The 16816-nt window shown below is 40.6% G+C and overlaps 1 protein-coding gene across 1 annotated transcript in view; it reads left to right on the forward strand.

The window, feature by feature from the left end:
- LOC145402256 (uncharacterized) overlaps positions 1–16816 on the forward strand; it is a 56747-nt gene that overhangs the window by 21592 nt on the left and 18339 nt on the right. The window contains exons 12-18 of the mRNA XM_080274381.1: positions 61–313; positions 2006–2148; positions 6028–6168; positions 7714–8031; positions 9335–9409; positions 10896–10956; positions 11852–11965. Coding sequence (XP_080130507.1) covers positions 61–313; positions 2006–2148; positions 6028–6168; positions 7714–8031; positions 9335–9409; positions 10896–10956; positions 11852–11965 — 1105 coding nt within the window. The remainder of the gene's footprint in view (positions 1–60; positions 314–2005; positions 2149–6027; positions 6169–7713; positions 8032–9334; positions 9410–10895; positions 10957–11851; positions 11966–16816) is intronic.

Raw genomic sequence — 16816 nt, forward strand, 5'->3', positions numbered from 1 at the left:
GTTGAGTAAAAGCCTCCAGTACTGTTTATGCCAAATTCCATCATTCTTTGTGCCCTCCAGAGTGGTGAGAGAGCTGGTCCAACGCTACAAATTCATGATCAGTGACGAGAATGAGACCTCAGACACCCCACTGCATTTGGCCTGCCTTGAGGGCCATACAGAGGTGGTGCGGGTGTTGCTGGAGGCCGGAGCAGATGTGGATGCCCGCAACTCCTCCCTGTGGACGCCTCTTGACTGTGCCTCAGCCAGAGGTCATGTCCTTTGTGTCAGCCTGTTGTTAGATTATGACTCACCACTGGATCCACTGGATAAGGTGTGGTTGTTTGTTTATTCCTTGACATTGCATCCTATGGAGTATGGCCTTAACCCCTTCAAGCTGATGATATCTCTTTTATTATCTCTACTGTCAGATTACTTTATTTAGCTTAGAGGAGCATTTTAGCAGTAAAGGAATAAATTTAGCCTCTGTCTAATCTCTCCTAAACTGAATAATATATTTTAGAAAAAGAAGAATAAAATGGAAAGAAATGACACTGGATTGAAGGATTAACAGGCAGTTCTGCCCCTATTCAGTTAATATTTCCACCTTCCATCCATGACACATTACCAGTTTTCATTTATTTCCTCTCCATATCCCTGCATTTCACTCTTGTAGTTCAGCTTTCTTGTCTTTCAACCACCCTATTTCTGTACTCATCAGTGGTGTCTCTTACAAAATACAAAGACAAATGATGGAAGGAACATAACAAACAACAGCATGATAAAGCATTTCCCAGAAGGCATGTACAATGTTTGCCATGTTAGGGCAAGATATAGTCCAAACTCACCTTAGCTTATGCTGTGAATGTTTGAAAGACTGTAATGTTAGGTTAATTGTTTTGTTGCAATAAACAAGTTTAGTACAAGTATATTGCTGTTACTGTACAGTATTCATTAGCATTTCGTTATGGTTATTCTCTCAGCCTTTGTGCAAGCTCACATTATTATGTATTGGACAAGTATCAAGATAGTTACATACATCAATAAACAGTGCTGCAGTGCACTATTAACCACATTTTAACCCCTAAAAGACAGGCATTGGAATGTTTTGACACGCTCAGGACAGGCATAATCGGCAGTTGTGATATGGTGGGGGATTTGTGGGGGGGGAGGTATGGAGGGTGTGGGGGTTGTGGGGTGGTGTGGGGATGGGGACTGGGTGCTTGGGGGAGGTGGGGGTGGGAGGTGATGGGTGGGGGTGGTAAATGGGGGATGGGGAGGGGGGTGGGGGAAAAGGGTGGGGGTGGCAGTGGGGATTGGAGGGGTGGGGTTGTTTGGGGTGTGTGGGGGGTGTGGGGGTGAGGGTGGAGGAGGGTTTGGGGGTTGGGGTGGTGGGGGTAGGGGGTGGGTGGTGGGTGGTGGGGGGATGGTGGTGGGGGATGGTGGTGGGTGGTGGGGGGATGGTGATGGGTGGTGGGGGGAGTGGGGGAGTGGTTGGGGGATTGGGGGTTGTCGGGGGTGTGTGCGGGATGGGGGTGGGAGTGGGGAGGATAGAGGTGGTGGGAGGATGGGAGTTAGGGATGGTAGGGGGTGGTAGGGAGGAATTGGGGGGGTGTTTGGGGTTGGGGGGTGAGGGTGGGGATGGGTGGCAGGTGGTGTGTGGGTGTGGTGGTAGGGGAGTGGGGTGGGTTGGGTGGGCTCGGGGGGGAAGGGTGATTGCCCTTCTTTTTTACCCTAGTACCCTTGGACAGCATATGCGGACACCTGTCTTTTAGGGGTTTAATATATCTGACTCTGTGCTTAGACTTCATAGTCTATTCTCTGAGATTCAGCAGTCCTTCTCTTTGCCACAGATCTTCACACTTCACTACATACAGTATCCACTATTCAGACTGAAATTCTGTTTTAATAAATTCAGATAATCAAGCTGTTCCCAGCCCTAACATGAGATTGCTGTAAACTCATGTTCTTTCAAACAGCAGATCATTCCTCTGGCCACTTGACCACCACTGTCCTGCCCCCACAGACCAGGACAACACCACTACAACTTGCAGCACGTGAGGGGCATGTGGCAGTGACAAAACAGCTGCTAGAACGTGGTGCCTCCCTCTCAGCATGTGATTCATTTGGACGTAATGCTCTCGAGTTGGCTATTGCTGCGGGCAAGAAGTGAGTGCAGATAACAAATAGACAGTTGATAAGGCAAGGGAAAAAGGTGTGGTAGGCCAAGAAGAAAATGGATGGATATAGTAAATGGGATTGTGAGAGGAAAAGGTACAATTTGGAAGTTGATGAGACTACAGTACAGTCACTATTTTCGCGATGGCAAGGGAATGTTTTTTTCCTAGGAGTCTCGCAATTTTCCTACGATTTTCTTGAGCCCCTGCTTCTCCGCAGTCACTTGTTTCGAACCGACCATTGAGGAGATGTTGGAAACAGATGAACGAGTCAGTGACAACAAAGTTCAGGAACCTTTACCTGTCCCACCAGGTGAGCCAACATCTCGCCAAATCACAGACTTGCTGGCAACCACTGCTTGTTTGAAAGAGCAAATTGAGGAATGTGATGGGAGGACAGAGATCAGAGACACTTTCCTCCCGATGATGGATAGACTTCTGGCAAATTACAAGGACCTTTTCAACGCCAGAGTTCATGTTCGTCACCAGACTCTAATAACATCATTCCTGTCCTCTGGTATTCAACAACTCCAGGCTTTGGAGAACATACAGGCTGGGGAGGATGAAGGCTCTGTGGACAAGGACATTGACGACATTGGGGAGCTTGATGAGCTCCCACTGGATTTCGAGGGCTTTGATGTTGAAGTATCAGGAAGTAGTGGTGTGAGGGACTCAACAGTGGTGGCGGGGAGCAGTGAGGGGGCAGGTGGTAACTAACCAATGCTCCCAGACTCGGAACTCATCTTCAAGCCCCATCAAGCAGTTCAGCCTAAGTGTCAGTGTTAGTAAATTCTTTGTTCAGTAATATATTTTATGTCCGATTAACTGTATGTATTATATAGTAGGGGTATTGTGTCATTAATGGGTAGCTAAGGGGGAATGAGGTGGCTGACCCCGGAACCAATTACCACTTATAACGTGTAAAGTATGCACACGAATTTCACAAGTTTAACTTTCGCGCCACAATTGCGGTACCAATTAGGCATGAAAATAGTGACTGTACTGTATATTATTTTTATCCTAACATGGCCCGAAGTAGCCATCTCATCTTGAATGCTGGGTTGTAGCACTATTTTAATACAGTACTAGATTATGGTGCTAGTCATGAAGAAGTTAAATGTAGAGGATGTAATCCTGTAATGTGGTCATTTTCTGCCACTGAGCAATGGGAAATACACTGCAAAAAAATAAATAGTTAGTAAGGTTAAGGTAAAAAGAGTGTAGGAATTGACAGGAGATCAAGCTGGTTGGATGAATTATGTACAAAAGAGCACATGACCAGGGTTTGGGACCCTTTTTTTACATTACTTTTTTTTTATAACTTAACATTATGTGGGAGATGTGTCTGTGGTGCATCTAAAATATATATATATACCTGTATGTATATAAATATATATATATATATATATATATATATATATATATATATATATATATACTGTATATATGAGAAGACAGGAAGAAATCAGTAGGATAGAAGTTGTGGAAGCAATGAAGAAAGTTAAATTGGGGAAAGCCCCAGGAATTGATGGAGTGTGTGGTGAAATGCTGAAGTATGGGGGAGAGATAGTAGTAGAATGGATGTGGAAAATGTGCAGATTGGCCTGGGAGGAAGATAGAGTCCCGGAGGATTGGAAGTCAGGTATAATTATTCCCTTGTACAAAGGAAAAGGGGAAAAAGAAGTGTATGGTAATCATAGGGGCATCTGTCTTCTTAGTATAATATTAAAAGTGTATGGTAGGATACTTACTGACAGAGTTAGAGAAAGAACAGAGGAATTAGTTGGAGAAGAACAGGGAGGCTTTAGGAAGGGAAGAGGTTGTGTAGATCAGATATTCATTCTTAGATCTTTAGTGGAAAAGTTTCTAGAGAAGGGAAAGAAGTTGTATGCGGCTTTCATGGATTTGAAGAAAGCATATGACAGGGTGGATAGACAAGGATTGTGGAAAGTATTAAGAATATATGGAGTAGATGGGAAGTTGTTGAATACTGTGAAGAGTATGTATGATGGTGCTAAGGCTGCAGTGTGTGTGGATGGTGAACTGAGTGAATTTTTCTCTTTGAAGGTTGGGTTGAAACAGGGATTTGTCATGTCTCCATGGTTGTTCAATCTGTACATGGATGAGGTAATAAAAGAGGTACAAGGCAGGGTAGTGGATGTTGGAGAGGCCCTGGTGAGAGAGAGTAGTGTTTGGAAACTCCCTGTACTGTTGTTTGCAGATGATACTGTGTTGTTGAGAGAAGACGAAGGAGAGCTGCATGGCTTGGTGGATGAGTTTGGGAGAGTGTGTAAGAAACGGAATCTAAAGGTGAATGTAGGGAAGAGTAAAGTGATGGTCTTTGAGAGAGGTGAAGTCAGTGAATGTACAGCAAGATTGGATGGTGAGGAATTGGAAAATGTGAGTACGTTTAAGTACTTGGGTAATGTGATGAGTGAGGATGGAGGTTTGGAGGGTGAAGTGCTTGAAAGGGTATAGCAAGGAAGGAAGGTTGCTGGTTCCTTGAAAGCAGTGATAAGATGCAGGGAAGTGAGCATGGAAGTGAAAAAGTTACTACATGACAGTATTGTGATACCAACTCTAACGTATGGAAGTGAAGCTTGGACGTTGCTGGAAGGACACAAGTCAAGAGCGAGAGCAGTGGAAATGAGTCATTTAAGAGGAGCCTGTGGAGTCACATGGAGAGACAGGCTGACGAATGAGGATATAAAGGAGTGTTGTGGTGTGGATATGGATGTGATAGGAAGCGTTATGAGGAACACACTGAGGTGGTTTGGCCATGTGGAGAGGATGGAGGGTAAAAGACTGATGAAGAGATTGTATGTGAGTGAGGTGGAGGGGGGAAGAGGGAGGGGGAGGCCGAGGATGAGATGGAGGGATGGGGTGGAGAGGTATATGAGAGAGGAGGGTGTGAGTTGGGAGCAGGGCAGTGAAATGGCAGGGGACAGAGCGACGTGGAGGTGATTTGTTTGTGGCCACCCCAAATGGGATTGAGGCGTCTGGCAATAGATAGACAGATAGATATATGTGCATAAAGTTAGGCTTGGAAACCGGAGAGGATTCCAGGAGCTTGAATTGTGTGTGAATGCATGTCTGGCCCATTTCATTGCAAATACTCTTGATAGTTCTTCCACTTTCAGACTAACTATCTCCGTGTTTTCTGGCTCCCAGTTAACTCTACCCTTAGAAGGGAAAAAAATTTGATGATGATGGTGATTCAGTATTTCTTTTGTATGTGTTGAAATTAATTGAGTTTGGTTTCTTTTATCATTTTATTTTGAGAGTTCTGTTGTTTTATCATAGATATTCCTATATCATCATCATCATTTTTTCTGTTATTTCAATAGGATGGGTAGGATCAAGAAACAGGAAAAGGCAGAGATGATTGCTGGAGAAAGTGTCAACAAACTGCCCAATATAATGGATCATTCCAGGACTGAATAAGAGATTACATAGCCATCAGAATTCTCAGCATTATCATCTGCACATTTTATCTGCATTAATTAACTCATGTAACACCCGTGGGTAGAGCTTCTCTGTCAGGTATTAAATTGAACTAGGCATGATCATACATAGTGTACTAACAGCCCAGATTTTCATCCTTTTGTAGTTTATTTCTTGTACCTCAGTGGCAGAACAAGACTCTCCATCCTTTTCATATCACTTCTTAGTTCCCAGCAGCGTTATCTGTTGTTCATCTAATACAGTGTATGGGCTGTCCATCCATTATGTATCAGTTCTTTGTCTCTAGCAGAATAATGTCTTATTATTCTGTTGTTGCAATTGAGGATTCATGATGGAGAGATGGCAATTATAGGCCAAGTTAGAGGAAAGAGGCTGTATATAATAATTCCTTCCACCATGCCCTCAGAGACGTGTGCCTGGCCATTGTCCGGTCGCCAGAGTGGGAAGAGGCCATGAGGAACGTTAGGACGGACCGCGGCCGACGAATTACCCCATTCAGGATGCTCATCAAGAAGTTCCCAGATGTTGCTGAAGTTGTATTGGACAGGTCAGGGTTCAGGCAAAATTGGTAAAGATCATGTTCAGGCAGTGTTGATAAAGGTCAGGGTCATGGGAAGTTAAGCCCTTTAGTCTAATGACATACAGTACACTCAAACCTCGATTCAAGGGACTAAATGGGGAATCAACTTGTCTCTTACTTGAAAATGTCCCTTACTTGAAAATGGCCATTGTTTTACCACATATAAAGACAATCTTGTTATAAAATGCAGTGATTGTTTCACTTTTCTTACGTATTTATATCCATCCATCCATCATCCAATCCTACGTTGCCCCATGAGGAGCGTAGAAGCCCAGGGCTAGGCAGTTGGTCCTGACATTTAAGATGAGAGTGACCAGCCTCACTCATCCCTGAGTGGCATTACATGAGCATTAAACCCCAATCACCCCTTGGATACAAACCTTCACCGGTTCAATCCAACTGGAGCACAATAATTACCCACTAAACCACCAGGCACCAAAATTTGGTAATATGGTTACCACGCAGCATAGTAAATGGTTTCCTGGTGTACAGGAAACCATTTGGCTTGTCACTCAGTGTAGAGTCACCCACAGGCAGAAGGGAGAGGAAAAAATGAAGGAATGAAAGACAGAAGAGGGAGTGTAAAGTCACCCGTAGGCAGAAGGAAGAGAAAAGAATGAAGGAAAATCGTATTTATATGATTATGAATATTATCTTACGGGTACCGTATAAAGAAACATATTAATATGTATATCCTAGACATTACGTATCACTTTTGAATGGTCTTGTCCGTTTGTCAGGTAGAATATGGAGTCCCTTAAATCCAAAATCCTTAAATGGAGGTCCCTTAAATCGAGGTTTGAGTGTATCTTCATATAAATCATTTCACCATCAGATAATATTATTTAACCTAGTAAGGATGTAGTAGTGAAAAAGTTATTGTGATATGTATATTGCATCCTTACAGTTTGAAAAGCCTCTTCTAAGCTGATCAATATGATCTAAAGATACTTATAATACACTTTCTAAAAAGTCATCAGATTCAACTGATTAAAAATGCAAAATAATTTTAATTAACCTTTTTTTTTTTTTTTTCCTGACTCTTTGGACTCTACCTCACCGCATTGCGGGGTGGGGAAGGAAATCTGGATGATGATAATGATGATGGTGATGATAATGATCAGAGAATAGATAAAAGAAGTCAAGGGTAAAATAGGTGGAGATATATTTATTGTAAAGAGCTTCATGACTGAACTACCTGTACCACAAATTTTAATGGAGTCTTTGTTTAATGTACCATGCTAAAGTACTATACCATTTTTACTCTAAATTGGCCCAGATTTTTGGCCTCTTGCAGCTCATATCACATAGCTCAGTGACAGACAGACAGTAGTACTGCATGGTGCTACATCCATTCCACTGCACTTTTTTGTAACTAATATCCTGATGTTAATCTGTTGTTACAGTTCATCATCCAAAATAGAAAGATAGCAATTTTAGACCAAGTTAGAGTAAAATAAGTATAGTGTCTGAAGTGCAATGGTTTCTGCATTTGCATGTGTCGTGTTTTAGGTGTACGTCAACCAATGGGATGGACGCTGACGATGAACGTTTTACTGCCTGTTTCAAGTTTGATCTCATAGATGACTCTTATGTTAGAGAAGAGTTTAATGGAAGTGATATTGACTCCATGTTTTCATCATCAACACTGGAACCTCCCTATGATGAGGATGGAAAGCTGTTAGACAATGCTGAACCTTACACCAATGATGCCCGGGAGATGAAGAAAAACCACCCATTGACATTGATGGTCAAGTACAAGCGGTTGAACCTTCTGGCCCACCCAGTATCCATATCTCTGGTTAAGCATAAATGGATGAGTTTTGGGAGGTAAGGATTGATGTACAGTTTTGCATTTGCCCCGATAAATAACTGCTGTAGTATGCATGATTGAGCAGTACAGGTATCCCACATGCTATTTCACTTTAACAATTCCAGCAGCACTGAAGAGGAGCCTGCACATGGTAGGATTGTGGCCCTGGGTGGGGCAGTAGCAATGTCCACCTGGGAGCCAGGCCATCTGGTATTTCCCTGCACATCACCGTGGGTTGGACCCTGGTCTGACCCTGGTGAGTTGCTGTCTACCACAGGGGGATGCCACTTCCCTATAGCTACATTGTCAGCACTGTACTAAACTTATAGGACAGCCCCATACAAACAGTTGTTTATCTGGGGTCAACGGCTGTACTTGGTCAGCCAGACCGGAGTTAAGCAGCAGCAGCAGCAGAAAGTATTTTTTTTTTTTTTTTTTTTTTTTTTAATGCACTTTTCAGGTTGCTGTCCACATTCAGCAACATATTTAGATACTCTCCCCATATTTTACATCCCTTCTCATTCTTAAGTACTATATTTTCATTTTTTTCAATTACTGTACACCATTGCATCCACTCATTTTACTTCTCACCTTTTTCACCTCTTTCGCTTATTTTCTCACCACTTGTTATCCAGCTCTTTTCAAATTCCTCTTCTACCCAAGCTTTATTTCTCTTCCTGCACAATTGTTCATGTACACTTTATTCTTTCTTTTTTAGCCTTTGAACTTAACCAGTATTTTTGTGGTTCTCGCTTCGCATTCACTGCATCTTACATTCAGTCTTTACACCATGCTTTGCTTTTTATGTCATTTTTCCGTTCTACGCTGCCACACATTCAGTCACTCTGGATAGATTAGATTATAAGATGATTTTGAAGGGAGAATGAAGTTATGAAATGGTGAAGTAGATATGCATTTTCTAAAATACTGTAATGATTGATGTTAATTAGTGTTCTTAATAACAACAGCAAGTGAAGCTGGTCATCCTTTCCATAAAGGTCAGGACTGATTGGCCTAGCACTAGGCTCCTTCTTTTTATATGGGGCAAACTGGGATTGAATGATGGTGATGATGATGGTCAATAACAACAGTAGAATAAAGACCTACTTCATTTATAGCATTCCAAGATAGACAGTGATAAGTAAAACCATAATTAATAGTTAAAATTTCAAGAAGCAGTTTAACTTTCTTTTGATGAGAATTTCAAGGCAATGTGTTGCCATATCCTCAGATTTTTTTTTTTTTTTTTTTTCAGATACTGTACTATGTTTAGTGTACAATTAAGATACTAATACTGATATTGATATATTTTCCCAACAGATATGTGTACTACTCTACACTCATCTTTTACACAGTCTTCCTTGTCTTCCTCACTGGCTATATTCTTACAGCAAAGTAAGTCATAAACACATATTTATCAACTTTAATGTAATGTGTCATGTTGTTACTTCTGATGCATTTGATTGATAATTAATAGGATCACAAGAAAATTAAAACTATGCCATGAGTTTCTAAAACCGTATAAGGAAATCTTTTCTAAGGTATTAGTGTATCAGTACTGTGATGTGCACTGGGTTTAAATGAGGTGATTTGGACAAATGGAGAGGTTAGAGGATTCAAACTGGGTGAAGAGATTTAGAACTGTGAATGTGGAGAATGAAGCACCAAGCAAGGACTTGAGTAGAGCTGGGATGAGGCTGTGCAAAATGACCTTCAAACAAAGGTGTTACAGTATATCATGCAACATGGAGAGCCACCGTCAGGTGAACAAGGATGATACATGCAAAATGAACAAGGTCTTTCAATATGAGTGAACAAACAAACCTGTGAGGTCTCTCCTGACCTAAGTGATATTGTTTGACATTGTCTAGTATCTTATGAAAAATTGTCCTCATACTGAAAGAGAGAGTTAAAGATTTTTCAGTAACCTCTTCAGGTCAGAGGTCTTTCTTAAGCTGAATATATATTTTTAATGCATCCTTGGGCTAAAGAGGTTACTGTAATGGCATTAAGATAAAAAATTAAGTGGTATTTAAATGAAGTGTACATCCTACATATTCTGTAATAAAGACCAAGATATCCATCAGGTCTTTATCATGTGTTCTTGAGAATGGGTCTTTAAGGACCATCTCAATAAAATTTCCTGCTCTAAAGTAGAATTGTTGGAACAACTGTGACCAAAAAGGTTATATATGCTATCATTGTTCAAGAGTAGACATACAGTGTGGAACTGTAAAATTAAATATTCAGCTAATTAATGGGGTCTCTTTAATATGTTTCATTTAATCAGATTATACTGTTACATAGTGCCAAAAGGATGTGAAATACATTAATATTATTAGTTTACATTGTTAGTACAGTGTGTTGAAACACTTAACCTTTAGGCCTCAGGAAGTTTTCATAATAGCAAGTAAAATAATCTGGCATTAATCAGAGTATCTCAGGTAAGTCATCAGCTGAAGCATAGGAGTTAAGTGAGATAGTATTGGAACACTTACTTGGGAGTTTCCCAGTCTAGTGCAATTGTCTTATGTTACACATTTGTCAGCTGAGAAATTAAGGTTAAGTATGCCATGTCACTGAGGTACAGGAGTTACCTTGTATGAAATCTACTCTTTAACAGTTTACCTTTAGTTTGTTCCTATTCTTTTTCTAATACAGTACTGTATAAAACTGTCTGTCTCTGTTCATATGAGCTTAGGTTGAAGCTGACATAATGTATTGATGTTGTCACTCATATGTACTTAAAATAATTCTGTATTGATACTGTTGTCATGCTTAGTACTTTTTCACATATATTAATGGTTACAGAATATACAGTTTAAAATTGTCACATAGTGTGGAGCAGGTGTTGAGTTATGAATTCTTGGTTCCCCCACAGAGACTGGGCTGGTGTGAGGAATGAAATGAATATCACAAACTCAGCAGAACTTTCATGTGCCGTAAGTTTGACTTTACTTCTTTTATATCAGCTTAACTTTCTTATGTAATACTGTACTTCAATTTGTTATATTATGTAGAAGATTTTTTATAGTGTAAATTTGTTGCTTTCCTGTCTAATGAAGGGAATTAATGTAAAGTCCATATTAAGGTCCACTGCAGGGCCAAACCTGCTCTGTAAAGGGTGAGTGGTAGCTAGAATGAATCCTTGTCCATACTGGTGAAGTATAAATAGGGAAGGGTTGTCTTTATTAAGGATGATGCACATTTCTTTGTATATCTGTGTACTGGTAGACCCCTTCCCTTAAAGGGTGGCTGCAAACAAATTGCCTCCATGTCACCCTGTCTTCTGCTACTTGGCTAGCCCCCCTCTAGCTGACATTCCTCTCTCTCATATATCACTCAACTCTATCCCCCCTTCTCATCCTTGGTCTCCCCCTTCCCTCTCTATCTCCACATCACTCACCACATGTGAAAGCTGAAATGTTATAGTGCCAGTATTGTGTGTGTCATTCTGTAGATACTGTATCAGTAGCATAAATCAACAATCTGTGAACGTATTAGTATACCTAATTACATGAAGGATCATACTACCAGAACTCACTGTATATGTTTGTCATGTCTGGTTTTGAATGCTATACTTAGGGCCCATGCAGATCATATGATGAACATAATGCTATCACAAAACCATCTTGGCTCTGATTCCAAGACATGTGAAGGAGTATGCACATAGGAGCATTTCTGGGCCTCGGGGAATGAACTGCCAAATTTTTAGCTAGAGTGGAACACAAAAAAATCTAAGGAGATAAAAAAAAAAAATGTGAAATATTAGTTAGATAATTTTATAGATGACTATGATGTTGATGATAACACTGTTTCTTGAAATTCCCTTAACAGGATGTAGAGAAAGAGCTGGACCTAGAAGGAAATATGTTCATAATGGCTGGCAAATGGGTTATCATTGTTATGGCTGTAATTAACATTCTGAGGGAGGTATTCCAGTTTTATCAGGTAAGTACAGTACTGTACATGGGTGCTAGTGTTTATGTTTAAGAATTTTCATTTACTTTAATTTTCATGTTGATGAAATTATGAACTAAGTTTTCATCTAGCAGATAAGTAATGTATAATGAGTTGAATACTGTCAGTACTGGTAATAGTTATAATTTTTTTAGTTATTGCTCTCATCTTAAAATGTCAGGACCAACTTGCTTAGCTCTGGGCTCTTACACTCCTCATGGGGCAACGTAGGATTGGATGATGGGTGGATGGATGGAACACAGTGCTGTATATAGTGATGCAGTGTTGATTGGTATTGGTAATTAGGCAGTATTCTTCTGCCTCCTTAGGGGTGCAGGAGACTGAGGCTTTGCTTCCATAATCAGAATATTTAAAGGTAGAAGATTGATCTAATGTATAATATAACAGGAATACCAGTGCTGTGTTCAGTATTTACAGTGTTTATAGTTGGCAGTCGATATAAATACATACTTAAGCAGGAATAAGCCTAGACTCATCATGAAATTATGCTCTACATTTCTCAGATTACATGTGCTATTGCTGAATAAGGTACAGTTTTTCTTTCCTCTTCCTTATGCCTATGGGTGACTTCACACTCCCTCTTCTGTCCTTTTTTCCTTCATTCTTTCCTCTTCCTTCTGCCTGTGGGTGACTCTACACTGAGTGACAAGCCAAATGGCTTCTTGTACACCAGGAACCCATTTACTACAGTGGGTGGTAACCATATAACCAAATTATGGCGCCTGGTGGTTTAGTGGGTAATTAAGGCGCTCCAATCTGATTGAGCCTGTACAGGTTTATGTCTAAGGGATGGTTGGGATTTATTGCTCACGTAATGCCACTCAAGGATGAGTGAGGCTGGTCACTCTTATCTTAAATGTCAGGACCAACTTGCCTAGTCCCGGGCTCCAACATTCCTCATGGGGCAACACAGGATTTGATGATGATGATGGTGGTGATGATGATTTATATTTGATTATATAAATGGATATAGCTGATATTAGATAGATATTTATGTTAGTTTATCAAATTTTAATTATGCCTCTTACAGACAGTTAATAAAAATACAGTATCTAACAAACAATAATGAGATCGTATTTTACTTTCTTCTGACATTGCAGGGGTGTTGTAATACATTAATGGTAAAGTACATCAGTTACATCAAGTTCGTTCTCACCACCACAACCACTGTACCACCTTCACTTGTATTACACTAAACCTAAATCCCCTTAGTGTCACAATACGTTTGCATCATGGATCACAGTGAGCTTATTCCTCCATCCCACACTGCATCAGAATGTATCATTGTCTGTCACTTGGTGTATCACTCTAGGTGTGTAGTCATAAAGTGCACTCGCAGTTTTGTTGTTAGGGGCACGTTTAACCATTGTGCAGTACCAGTATTAATTCTCCATTATGGTGACTTTTTTTTTCCTTTTTATTTATGCTGTGGTTGCTACCTCCAGATGATTTTATTCAACATAGGAAACACCTTTCTTATTGAAGGAGTTGATGAAGGATATATCTAACCCCTCTAGTTAGAAAAAACTTTCCTATACTGGACAGAATTATCTGGTAATAGCAAGATGTTTGTAGCCTGAAGGGCTATGGTATATCAAGCACTACTGTAAATGTATATTGAATTTTTGAGGGATTTTTAAAATGTACAATACTAATGAAAAAAACATTGTTTGTGTAGTTACTTCACATATTTCACCAATTATACTACTGACACTGTGGTTGTATGTATGTACAGTATATGTGTGTTTGTATGTAGCAAAACTCCAAACCCTGAGAAATGCATTCAACAAAACTTTGCACATGCATCAACCGTGGGGGTTCAGTAGCTGACATTCAGTATTAAGCCTCAGTTGATGTCTTCTATTTTTTATTATTTTTTATTTTTTTTGCTTCATAACTATGGTAGAGTGCATAGAGTTTTGCAGACACACTCAGGTGTGTGTGTGTGTGTGTGTGTGTGTGTGTGTGTGTGAGAGAGAGAGAGAGAGAGAGACGACTGATGTCCTCTGAGGTGTTTTGACTACTTCAGTGCTCCTGTTCTGCTGCTTCTAAGGCAGAGTAAGCACCATACATAATACACATGTCTAAGTTCATTAAAAGAACAACTGACTTCAATACTGTAGCTTGTATGCTAGATTGAATATTCATTTGCAGATATACAGCACTGCTATTGTAAATAGTAGACCAAAGACCAAGATATATTTATAGGAGAGTCTGTATTTTGAGTGAATGTAACTGCGACCCGTTTCATTGGTCTATCTGTTGGTAATTGTCCTACTTTTATGTTTTCTTGTTTTGCTGTTTCTAGATCATACCTACCCCATTTTCTGGTGGGAATTAAGTTTAGGAAAATGACCCAAATGCAGAGTACATAGGTGGGTGCAATTGCTGTATCTTTATAATTTTTTATAACTGATATTCATTCTTTTAATTTTACTTTGGTAACCATGCCATGAACATTAGCTTTTCAGTCTATATATGCTGTTACCATTTATTTTTTATTATATACTATACATGACCCATTATCCTGTACAGAAGCACCATCTTCCATTATTGTTCATGTACGTAGCTTTAGGTTATATGAGGTCTGTTCAGAAAGTATCCGACCTTAGGCCGCAAAAAAAAAAAAAAAAAAAAAAAAAAAAAAAAAGCTAACCTGTTGAGCTAGGACACTAATCTTCCTCAAAGTAAGCCCCTTCTGACTTGACATATGTAGCCCAGTGGTCTTTGCACTGCATGAAACATTTTTCAAAGTCGGTTTTCAGTATCTCTTGCAGGTGCTTTGTCGCATCGCTTCTCTCGTCTCAAATCAGGAACACTTCAGCAGAGTTTTGAGCGTGGGGAATAGCCAAAAGTCACACGGAGCCATGTCTGGTGATTAGGGAGCCTGCCGGATCTGTGGGATGTTGTGTTTGGCCAAAAATTCTTGAAGCATATGAGGAGAATGGGCAGGGGCATTGTCATGGTGCAGATTCCAATTTGCTGCTTTCCAAAGGTCAGGCCTCATCCATTGAGCTGCACCATGAAGGCAATGGATAACGTCGAGGTAGTAATATTTGTTGACAGTCTGACCTTCTGGAGCGGATTCTTGATGCACAACACCACAGTAGTAAAAAAAAACTGTCAACATGCATTTCATCTGGCTCTGGGCCTGTCGTGCTTTTTCTTTTGGCTGAGGCAACCCTGCATGCTTCCACTGGGATGACTGTGCTTTGGTTTCTGGGTCATACCCATACACCCAAGTTTCATTTCCAGTGATCCAGTTTTTAGAAAATCAGAATTGCAATTTGCACCCTCCAACATGTCTTGGGCAACGTTCATCTGCAGAGCTTGTTGTTCATATGGATGCAATGAAGCACTTGCAGGAGATACCAAAAATCGACTTTGAAAAATGTTTCCAGGAGTGGAGAGAGTGCTGGGCCATGTGTGTCAAGTCAGAAGGAGCCTACTTCGAAGGGGATTAGTGTCCTACCTCAACAGGTTAGTTACAGTGGAATCTCCTAAACTGCTGATCCTAAACAGTGGATTCATAATATGCAACAACATCATGCAACAGTTTGCAGTATCAGTAACTCACAGAAATTACACAAAATTTGTGAATTCAGCCTCATAAGTGATGCTTCTCCGACGCCTCATGCAATATGCACTACTATTACCTCAAGCCCATGCGTCGAGCTGAGTGTAAACCAACTGTAGTCATGCATGGCAATTACTAAACTGATCATATTCAAGCATAACACTTACTATAAGCCAATTACAGTGCTTCCGTCCCGTGCCAAGCATGAAGGATTTACACACGATGTCCCGGCACCTGACTAAGTGCATTGTCTCCTCTCCGATGTTAGTGTGCGTTTGCGGTGTGATTTGTTACAAAAGGTTTTTATTTTTCTCAAGTGCTTCCCTTGTCTGCCCAGTATTACTGTGGCTGGTTGTAACCCTCCTAAGCCTACAACATCTTCGAGGAAGGGGAAGAAGAAGAAGAAGAAGCCAATGTTAACTTGCACCTAAAAGTTAGATGTAATAAGGAGGATTGATGGTGGTGAGAAGAAAGCCAAGTTGCCCATCATTACAGGCTGAAAGAGGTAATTCTTTACCAAATGGGCACGGCGATTCCACCTATATTATAACAAACTCACGATCTCAAGTTAAGTTAACTTTGGTACGTATACTGCTGAACTGTGACTGCAAGAAGTGACTGGAAAAAAACAAAAAATACCTATTTTGTGGTATGTAAGGAAGCAGGCAGGTAACCTGCGGCAGTGTTTACCAGTGATCTCTCAAACTGGCCGCATTGTTTACCATCCATCTCTCCGACTGGACACGTCAGTGCATCACACATTCTAAATCCTCATTTATATCTTTCGGAGGTAAATATATAAAAATGCCCAGTAACTGGTGGTAATCCAGGAATAATAACAAGTAACTTGTGAAAACCTCATTTCAATAGGAAATACGGAAGAGCCCCACACATTTGGTAAAGAATTAATCTCAGTGAACTGACAACTCTTTATGGCAACATGGAGGCACTGAAGGCAATGATGACACTGCTTCTGTTGTCTCCACACTGGACTTTGAGGGGTTCCTGAGGGAGGTTGATGAGGAGAAAGTGGCACAGAGGCAGCAGCATGAGGCAGCACACTCAGCCTCATGAGAGGCCACAGTCCATCTCAAGCCTCAGAACCCCTCTCCCCTTCCCCGCCCATTCAAGCAATGTCATCAGTCAGAGTCGGGTACGAATCTTACAATATTGTTCATTCCCACTAAACATGCTTTCCTAATTTCTTTTCCAGGTTGTTAGTGTTCCCTTGCGACCAGTTTGAT

This window comes from Coenobita brevimanus, chromosome 57 (assembly GCF_032717465.1).
Source record: "Coenobita brevimanus isolate Jiangsu-jjx chromosome 57, ASM3271746v2, whole genome shotgun sequence".
NCBI lineage: Eukaryota > Metazoa > Arthropoda > Malacostraca > Decapoda > Coenobitidae > Coenobita > Coenobita brevimanus.